Genomic DNA, 10,695 nt, shown 5'->3' with positions numbered 1-10,695 from the left:
GACAACCAGGGCAACACTGTTTGTTCAGCATCAGTCAAGACCACCTCGGCGGGTGACGCGGAAGAGGCCGCCATTGCACTTGCATCGGGGCTACCCGATTGCGACGTCATTATTAGTGACTCTAAGACTGCTATCCGGAACTTCAGTAGCGGCTACATTAACAACCTCGCGCACTCTCTGCTTGTAGCTCACCCACCAGAAAAAGACATCGCTCTCGTATGGGCTCCAGCACATCAAGGACTCCATGGCAACGAAATGGCTCATGCCGCTGCTCGAGGATTCACGGACCGAGTGGCCGCAAATATGGGCCTAACTCTAAAACCCAATGACTCCCAACAACACACCAATAAAGACACACTCGTCACATTCCATGAAATTTGCACACATTACAGAAACCAACGCCTATTGTATCCACCTCTCTCTGTGTCTAGAACGCGCCAAAGAGAAATACTGTGGCGACAACTACAAACTCGCACTTTTCTTACCCCGCGCACTTTGCACTTATTCTTTCCTGCCACATACCCGACACCCAAGTGTCGCTTTTGCCCTGTCCCCATAGCAGATCTCTCCCATATCATGTGGCAATGCCCCATCAAAACTCCCCCCCGCGAGCTCAAACCATTAATTAGTAGCGAGGAGCTGTGGGAGACTGCCCTGCGCAGCTCCGATCCCACCCTACAGGACCGAGTCCTGTGGTGGGCTGAGGAGGTAGCGGAGGCCTACCACGATTGGTAGACGGACTTCTAGCCACATAATGTGGTGATGGACGCCTGCTGGGACTGGACTACTTAGACCTCCCTCTCTCCCCCCCGGCTCCTCCCCTTTCTTAAAAGGGGAATAAAGTTCATTCATTCATTCATTCACCTACTGTCCACCGACATGGACCCCCCAAGAACACGTACGTCGTTCCTAGTATTCCACTTAAGTGCTCAGAATTAGGTACCGGTGCACCTAGTTATTTCCGAAATGGACACTAATGTCATTTTGCAAGTGTTCACGATTTGCCCTCTGGCACTTGGTCTTGTTCTCTCATCTATGTCGCTTCTACATATACATCTGTTTCTCTCTATCCCTGCTAACTGCAGTGATAAGAGTAGTGTATGCCAAGCGCCTCAGTAAACGTGCAAGGGCAGAAATACGAGCCTCAAGTGAGAAATCGCTTGAGTGGACGTCATGGTTGTTGTAGCAATGCACATTTGCTACAGCAACGACCATTTTGAAACATATAGATTCCAAGGGGGAGTTGTTCCTCCACACTACCCGAGCATCTTGCGTACACCGCGCTCAGTTACCCCGACGAAAAAGAAGTATAAATGCGGCCATGTACCCGCCCCCATCGTCTCCCCGAGCACATCTGTGCGCGATAACAGCTATTCCCGTGCATGTCAAGACCATCATGCAAGAGCGCCTCGGTCCACAGGCTTTCCCGTACTGTTGTACGCCCATAACGACCCGAAACCTCGTAACTGCTATACTCGAGCGTCTTAAGTGCCCGCGTGTGCCATGCTTGTGATGATAAAAAAGGAGAAGGAAAGCCATAGACAACGAACAAAGAGAGACAGAGAGAGTGGAAAGTTTTGCAAAGGAAGACGAGTCGCGCACTGTCACGAGGGCTGACATTCATGCAATGCGCTTCCGACGCGTGCTTTGCGTCACCGCCTCTCAGCCAGCCTCCTCACCTTGCTCCTCCTCCCCATCCTCCTCAGTTGTTTTTCCCTTAGGTCTCCTTGGCGAAGACATAGTGATCGCTTAACGCTTCTTAAGGGCTACTATGATGTGGAAACTTTCCTACTGCGCCGAGGAAGTTGTTGAAAGCAAGCACTACTTAAGACAGTGCGGAGTACCCATCCTATATGGCGCCCATATGAATGTTTTTCTCCGTTGTTCGCGTTTTATTTTTTTTTTGTTTCAGATCGTTTCCGTTTTCAATTTAAGTGCCTCGCCCCGTAGCGGGAGGCCTTCAGCGTGACTCGAGAGGGCGGGCTCGATGCCCTCCGCAAGCGTGACTGTTGAAGTGTGACCTCCATCGTCAGTAATTTCGGTGCTTCGCAAAACTATGAAGTCATGGTCTGACACAAATTTTCGGTGGCGCGCCGCCACTGGCGGCACTACAAGGATATCCGGTTTTGAACTCGGCTCACCCCGACGACTTTAAGCTCTGCCTTTACCTTGCCTTATCCTTCTCGGGAAGAACATTTAGCGCCGAAGACAAAACAGTAAAGAGCAAAAGAAGGACCCATAAAGAGAGCTGTCAAGACATGCAAAGACAGAAAGACGCGTCATGGGCCTTGTAGCGATGTAACAACCATTTTTTTTTTGTCGGCGATAAAACTATCCTGTGCCATCACACCGCATAAAAATGATTTTTTTCCTTTCCTTTTGTCTCCCCTTTGACCAACTTCCATCCGAAATATTGCAAGTATTCTTTAATTTCAAGTACAACCTATGCTGTGTAACAGCGTTTGGCTTACTTCTTTCGCTGACGAGGGGATATTAGACGTTCTTGTACAAAAATATTCTTTTTTATTTTTATTTGTGAAGTTTATTAACTGCTCACAGGTGTTAGTAAAACTGTCTTATTTCTGTAATGCACTCTATTCACCTTGTGTAAGCATTCTACAACCATAAGTATATCGTGAATAAGACGACAACATGACAGTTGCCATCTCCAGTTTACTTCAGTCGATCGAGCAATAGTGTTTAACCTATCGGCCACTCACTCACTCACTCACTCACTCACTCACTCACTCACTCACTCACTCACTCACTCACTCACTCACTCACTCACTCACTCACTCACTCACTCACTCACTCACTCACTCACTCACTCACTCACTCACTCACTCACTCACTCACTCACTCACTCACTCACTCACTCACTCACTCACTCACTCACTCACTCACACTCACTCACTCACTCACTCACTCACTCACTCACTCACTCACTCACTCACTCACTCACTCACTCACTCACTCACTCACTCACTCAATATATAGCCAATCTATCCATAGCCAATCAAACGATAGATAGATAGATAGATAGATAGATAGATAGATAGATAGATAGATAGATAGATAGATAGATAGATAGATAGATAGATAGATAGATAGATAGATAGATAGATAGATAGATAGATAGATAGATAGATAGATTCCCAGTGCTCCATGTTGTATGCTAGGCTAGAGAGCAACCCCTGGGGGCGAAATCCAAGAACGCCCGTATCCCGTGAATTGGGGGCACGCTAGAGATCCCCTGATGCTCAAAATTAATCCTGAGTCACCAACTACGGCGTGCCTCATAATCAGGTCATGGTTTTTGGCACGTAAAACAGCAAAATTCATTCAATTAGATTAAACAGCAACCTATAAAGGCCTAAGTTGGCTCTCCTCCTGTATTTTTAATGCCATTCTTTGAGAATTTCGTCCAGTTTGCGATATCTAACCTCTTTCACGTAACGAGTGACTCAAGTTATGCACCAACTTGGGACACTACGCGTGTGTTGGCTGCTGTCTTGCCAAGCGGATAACGTGGGCGTCTGGCCTATAGGAGTCTGGCCTAGTATACGACTTGGGTCACTAGATATTTGCACAAACAGACAACTCCGGCACTGCGTGCGTAAGGTACTTTGGTAGAAATCAATAAACTGTGCCGTGATATCGTTTGGTATTGCAGTGGGGAGCGAGGTGGCCACTTCGCGTGCTCACGAATGGCGTAAGTATATGCAGCGGTTTACACAAGAAAGTTGCCACTGGCTTTGACAATCATCCTTGATGGTTTCTGCCGCAACGTTTTTAGTAAAAGCGGCGAATATGTCGAACATTCTAAAGACTTAACAGCGCTGGCGACTGCTTACGACGGAACGGTTGTCTATCCAGTATGTTGTTCCACTTGCTGGAGCTTTTGCATTCCCCGATGAAGTTCTTTGACTATAGTTACGGCAAAAGCAAAGTGAACTTGCTCTATGACAACAGCTAACGAACGTATTCATCGCGGGGTATGGAAGCTTTCGAATATAAATTGAATATGCAACAAGTAGTTACAGCCACAAGAAGAGCTGTCAGCACTCTATGCGCACCTAAAGTGAAGAAGCGACATGTCAGACCTTGCACTTTGTTTTCCTTCTTTCTTTTTTTTGCCGCTACTCTCAACATCGCGAGCATACGTGGTGGTAGTTGTAGCTTCCCTTTATTTATTTCTTGCAGCTCTCCCGGTGATGCATATTTGTTCTGGCAGCCGGTCATTCTACATGTGCTATCCGCTGGGCGGCCGTCAATGCGCGACAAAACCTGTTGGACGCATGTTAACACGCGCCACACGCATGAACATATTCCTCTCTTCCTTTGCATTCTGACGCTGGTATCGCCATAACCGGAGATAAAAAAAGAAAGAAAAGAAAACAATAGGCAGCGCGGCAACATCACCGGGGCATAAGGATGACGCGTTCTATATGTGCCTACACGAGGAAACACCTCGCAGCCCCGTTCACGGTTGGCCGGCTGTATGAGGTTCGTTCGCCCGGCAGCCTCCGGGGGCGGGGAGGATATAGCAACCAGAAGCCGTCACGCCTGACCCTTAAATCACGACGCGTCTTCCATACGGCCGGCGTTTGTGTACTCTTCCGAAATTCCGGTCAGGCGGGCGACGGGCCTCTCCGCAGCCAGCACCCGGCTACCTTAATACGGTGCAGCGTCAAAAAAGCCGGGGCTAGGTGCCAACTAATTACCTACGGAGACCGAACGTACAAAAGTGCTTGCAGCTCGCTTGGCTATAGTCATATCATAGAGGGAGCGGCCTGTCACGGTGCAACTAAGACGGCGGGGCGAGATGGCACATATCGTAACGTCAATGCTGCATCCCTTCTACAGATATACGGCGAATAAACAGGTGCAGTGTCGTATAGTGAACATCGCTAATAGTAACAAAATCTGGAGATACGAGCTGTCGCGCTGATTCTTTTTAAGACTTCTCCTACTTTGCGTAGTTGGCCCGCTTGATTTTGCTATGTTTTTCCTTTTTTTATGCTTTAATATCTTATTTTTGTACCTTAGTTATGTTTGGTCGACAACTTTTTCTGCTGCCGTAGACTTCACTTTCTGTCAGCTGCAGTCATGCGTACATCACGCCACTATTTACTATACCATACTATTTAAAGTAGATCTACGCCATTTGTGATAAGCAACTTGAGTACGCGTTTTTCGTGAGAAGTTTAAAACCCAAGCGTCTTACGACAAAACGTCCTATTCAAATGTGTGTCCACCGAAATTCCTGCAACATCAGCAGTACTTCAGGACGACCTAGAAGATAAGCACTAGTGTTACGCTCATTGTCCAAAACACTGAACTGCTTGTGCTGCAAGGGAACACAATCTACACGGTTTCTATGGTGACAAGTTTCTGGTGCAGTTATGCCTGTGCTTTTGTGTGTCTAACGTTCTTGTCGAAGCGGTTTGCACTGATCATGTGCACCTCTCGCGTTGCGTTTATGCACAAAACGTACGCAAGTAAGGACAACCCGGAGTTCACTGGAGCTTCGACTGCTGTGTATCGCTGCCTATCACGATCGGCCCAGCGCAGCCACGCCGACCAATCACAGACCCTATCTTTCTATACTCACAGCCTTTCTTCGTCAAGAAAAACTTAAATAAAATAGCGGCGTAAATTCAGCCCGAGCTCGACACGGAGTTTAGATCGGACCGTCGAGCCGAATCTGTAATGGAAAACCAACAAAAAATTACACCCCTGTTATTTCTGTTACGCAATAAGCATTCTTGGTAGGGTGGTGGGGGCATTGCACTTGTTTGGGGTGAGCTGGCGCGTGTTGTGCACCATGAAAGAGCAGGCAAAGACAACGACGACGAGCAGACAAAGCCCTTTCAAGAGACGGGTTCGGCTACTGACGGCATAGCACAGACGCTTTTAGCCTCCGGCGTACTGCACGGTATTAGGTGGCGAGACAGCGCCCCCTCGCGGGCTAAAAACTGGTTTCCATCTGCCCCCGACTGCTGTTCCCGCTCCCCGCTGCCATGTCTGGGCCCACGCGGCTGCGGGCAGCGTCTCTCGTCCAAAAAAGCCACCAGGTATCCAGAGTCACTTGCACTCGGGGTCGTCCCGTTTCCTTTTATAGCCTAGACGCGTGCTCGCTCGCTAAAGGGAGAGCGAGCTCGCTCGCGCAAGAGGAGCTAACGCCAATTTTCGCCCGGCGCGCGAGAAAGCGCCGGGCGTCGTATATACGTCGCGGTGCATGTAGCCTGACATCCTGACGGGCTTAGCTCGCATTCCCGAGCCACGCAGATGTGAGACTCTCTCTCTCTCTCCCTCTCTCTCTCTCTCCCTCTCTCTCTCTCTCTCTCTGCCTGCTCGACGAGCGGGCAGAGTATGCGTGCCGTTGCGACGTTATGTCAGACGTCAGCTGTGTCACGAGTGAAGCAAGGTCCGATCCGCTCGAACTGAAATGCAATGCAACAAAAAAGTATAAGAAAATAAAATAAAGAGCAAAATAAGAAGGTCGGTAGACCGGTCCAGACATTTTGGCGCACGTACAGCGCAGTGACAGCGGTAACTCGCGCGAGCTCTTCCTCGGAGATCGTCCAGGAAACTTTGGCGAAACTTTAGGGCAAACCCTGACGAACAGTCAGGAAGCCAGTACGTTGCTTGATGGGCAGTGTTCACCGCACACTTGACAGTGGCAGCGCGACTTTAGGCGAACAGAGTCTAGTTAATGTATGTAGAGTGAAGAGCAACAGGATATCTTACGCGCGCTGCCTATCAGTACATGAACGCTTACACTCTTATTTAGCTTTGGAAAGCCAACAAATGTTATGTAGAAACAGCTTTTAACTACACGTGATAAACCAGCTGAAAAAAAAATTAACAAGAAACTCGGCGTCATGCACAAGTATACACATAAATTCCCACTTACGAAACCTTCACACACCGGCACACAAACTAGCAATAAAAGCTTATACACAGCTTGATTTTCATCTTAAAAAGTGATTGATGATGATAATAATGGTGACGATGATGATCCTTCAAAATATTACACATACCCGCAATAGGCCGAAATAGGGCATCTGTGCGCATGGATAACGACTTCAGCAATTATAATTTGAAAAGGTAAAACTAGGAATAAGATAGTGTGTAACCGAGAAGTGAGACCGAATGAATGAATGAATGAATGAATGAATGAATGAATGAATGAATGAATGAATGAATGAATGAATGAATGAATGAATGATCACATTTAAAAGAAATAAAAAGAAAGTTTATTGAAGAATTTAGACTGAAAGGAGCTTGGAAAAATTACAATAGAAATAGTCAGTAAATTAGGAATAAACGTGGTGCAATGTTTCGGCGCATGAATAAAATCACATAAAGCGTCAAACACATTCCGGCTGCTAAATACCTTGTACCAAGGCCGCAAGAGACACTATTGCCAAAGAAGATTCATTCAAACGAAATTCATGAAGCGGCTGCTAAAGAAGCCTTTTTCTTTGTGCAATAATCTGACGACAGATTAAAAAATGTTCCTCATTAGATTCAACCTCTGTTCAAAGTTCTTGGCTAGTCGTTTCTGTAGTTCCTTAGTATCCGTAGTTCCTTTTTTTTTCTTTCTTTTTTAGACTCTCATTATCTATTTAGCGGCAGGTCCAAGCGCCACGAGCAAGAGCTTTGTGCCAGAAGAAGAAAAGTGATCGTACCGTGTGCCACGCAAGCGTGTCCTCACGAGCAACCGTTCCATTCTTCAAGGGCTCAGTCAGAGACCGTCTTTTGCCTGCAGCTTGCGGGCCACTACGTTCGCATGGATCTGCCCTCGCGAAGATCTCCCAATTCCGTCGAGCCGGCTGGCCACGTGAGAGCTATCATACACCGCAGCAGCTCATCTACGAGCAGCGTAAGCCCCGTCGTCGAAGACGAGCGCAGGACCACAGCTATGGTGTCGGAGGCACCAGTCCAAGACGCCACCGCCCTCGGTGCCGAGGTCTCCGACAGAGGACAACATCCCTCGAGTGATGGCCAGAAGTCCTCGTTTCAGCACCTTTCCCGTGACCGATCAGCGAATGGCACCAGGACGCCCACGGATGTGAGTCGACTGTCGGCCATCAACTGGGACTCGGACCACGCTCGGCGCCATCGTAGGTCAGCGACACGGGGCGCTTCGTGGTACACGGGCAGTCGAAACACCGACGCAAGGACCGAAGATTCGGCCTCTGCAGCTGCGACTCAATTGCACCCTGCCGCGGCTTGGCTGCCGACTGGCATGGACCGGTGCATCCCCGGAAGCCGGAGTAGCTCCGAGAGCCGAAGCTCCACTGGTAAGCCGGGTCAGCGCGGTGTACCGTCGCGTGGCTCTTTCCTACCCGCTGCGACAGCGCCCCCGGATGGCGCTTTGCGAGCTGCCGTCGCGGTGCCCTCCGAGAGTCACTTCCTACCGGCAGCGACCCCGCCTAGGGAACCCCGGCCTCTACTCCCTATGCTCGTCGTCGGAGCGTGCCTGCTCTTTCTCGTCATGGCAGTCATCGTGTTCGTCGTCCTGTTGCCCGGCCGCCCTGGTCCTATACCGAAGCTTTGCTCGACATTCGAATGCGTGATGTACGGCAAGCAGCTGTCGTCCTCCATCGACGCCTCGGTGCCGCCCTGCCACAACTTCACCCGCTTCGTGTGCGGTGGCTGGCAGCGGGAGCATCAGCTGAGCGTTCGCGAGGAGCTCAACGAGCGCGTCATCGAGCACATGACGCGCCTGGTGCGGACCATGGCGGTGCCGGCAGCGGACCAGAACAGCGTGCAACGGGCGGCGGCCGTCTATCGTAGCTGTGACAAGGTGCTGCAAGGTGAGCGGGATGAATTAGCGACCGTCAAGCGAGCCCTCCTCGAAGCCGGTATTACGTGGCCGCGCTACAACATCGACAGGGACGTCGTCCATACGCTGCTTTATAGCTCGCTAAGGCTCGGCTGGCACGTGATACTGCGCGTGGATCCCCGCTGGTCAGAAGAGGGGGTAGCGACCCTCCTGGTCGATCCAGGCGAAGCTTACCACTTCGTCGTTCGACGGGCGCGCGTTCTGAACGCCGATTTCGAGCAATACTTCAACATCCTCAGAGACATATTCCTGTGCTCTGACAACAACGTCACAACATTCGAGGACGTCATGCACTTCGAGGACTCCTTTCACGACAAGTTGACCGCGGCTTACTACGAGCGCACCGAGTACCGTGACTTTCCCGACAGAACGTTCCTAGGGCTCGGTGACACTCGCTGGATGGACGTGCTAACGAAGCTGAACGTCACCGTAGACAAACACTTTCAGGTGCTCACAACTGGCCACCGTTTTGTCTACAGCTTCTTCGACCTTTGGGACAACCACGGCGAAACGGTAGCGTACGGTTACACCTCCTGGTGCACCGTCCAGGTGGCTGCATTGTACGCAAACCGCGATCTCGTCCTCAACTACTACGGCGGCAGCGCGAGGAGGGCGCAGGCGTACCACGGCGCCTTCTGCGTCACTGCGGCGTACACGTTCTCGCGTTACGCCGTGTTCGGAAGCTACAGCGCCGAAATGCTACGTGGCAGCATGCGCACAATGGCCGAAGCCATGACGCGAACCGTTGGCGACAGCTTCCTGCGGCGCTTGGCCCGGTGGCGCCTATTCAGCCGTAACATCCAGGTCGTAGGCAACTGGTCGTCGTCGTCGTTGTCCAGAGCGTTCCGGAGCTTCGAAGCCGTCCACGACCCGGCGTTGGCTCCCGCTGGTCTCGACATGAACGACTCCTTCGTGCAGAACTGGCGCAAGTCGACGCTCGTCTCGAGAGGTGCGGACGATTCGGTGCTCCTGGCCGCCGTCAACTCGCTGGAGCTGTTCGCCGTGTACCTATTCGGTGCACGGAAGGAATTCCAGCTGCTTCCTGTCGCGCTGTCCTTCCCGCTGTTCGACATCGCGCTGACGGCACCCGTCGTGTACGCAGGCTTCGGGGCAAGCGTGGCGTGGGCACTGGGGCTGCTCTTTCTGGCGGCGTACAGCTCGGACCCGAGTACAAACACCACCGTGGCGCAGCTGAAGGAGTGCGTCGCCGGCAAACCACGCGGAGCAGAGTTGGACGCGGACACCGTGACGGCTGTGGCGCTGGCGGCGGAAGCCGTGCTCGATGCACTCGAGCAAGGCGTTCAGGCGACGACCGACCTGCCCATCCCGCAGCTGGAACACTTCACCCCGACGCAGCTCTTTTTCGTGGCTCTGTGCTTTGTGCATTGCGAGGGAGGATACGCGCGCGGAAACCGGGCCGACATCTGCGACCTGTCCTTCAGGAACGTCCGGAGGTTCGCGTCCGCCTTTGACTGCGCCGCTGAGTCTCCCATGAACCCCACGCAGCGCTGCGGTGTGCCTTAGCACTCCCGGAGTGTTTGATTTATTTTTGTTATTTTATTTCAATGTCGTAGCTCATTTTTGAATTAGATTGCTGTTTCCTCATCAACAGTTTTTTGTGAGAACTGTGCGCAACCTTTAGCTCTTGCAGAGTGCTTTATACGCGAGGTAATAATGGTGGTGCGATTATTTTCAGACGATATTTGTTCTGCTTGATTCTACTTCTGCGCGCTTCCCGCAATCACCCGAGTGTCTTGATTAAGAGTTGTAGGCTTGGAAGTTAAAGCACGGAAGTGTTTTCTCGTCATTCACGTGCTTACATTAGCGGCTATTAAGGT

The 10,695-nt window shown here is 50.8% G+C and overlaps 1 protein-coding gene across 1 annotated transcript; it reads left to right on the top strand.

Moving 5' to 3' along the window:
• Positions 1-7,798: 7,798 nt before the first annotated feature.
• On the top strand, positions 7,799-10,381 carry LOC139059543 (endothelin-converting enzyme homolog). Its single transcript, XM_070537966.1, has one exon. It carries the CDS (start codon positions 7,799-7,801, stop codon positions 10,379-10,381), a length of 2,583 nt encoding a protein of 860 aa, XP_070394067.1.
• Positions 10,382-10,695: the final 314 nt, after the last annotated feature.

The sequence above is a fragment of the Dermacentor albipictus genome, chromosome 4, assembly GCF_038994185.2.
Source record: "Dermacentor albipictus isolate Rhodes 1998 colony chromosome 4, USDA_Dalb.pri_finalv2, whole genome shotgun sequence".
Classification (NCBI taxonomy): Eukaryota; Metazoa; Arthropoda; class Arachnida; order Ixodida; family Ixodidae; genus Dermacentor; species Dermacentor albipictus.
This window is presented reverse-complemented; position numbering and strand designations above follow the sequence as displayed.

Coding starts and splice junctions, on each gene's coding strand:
- LOC139059543 (XM_070537966.1), top strand. CDS start 7,799: ATGGATCTGCCCTCGCGAAGATCTCCCAATTCCGTCGAGCCGGCTGGC.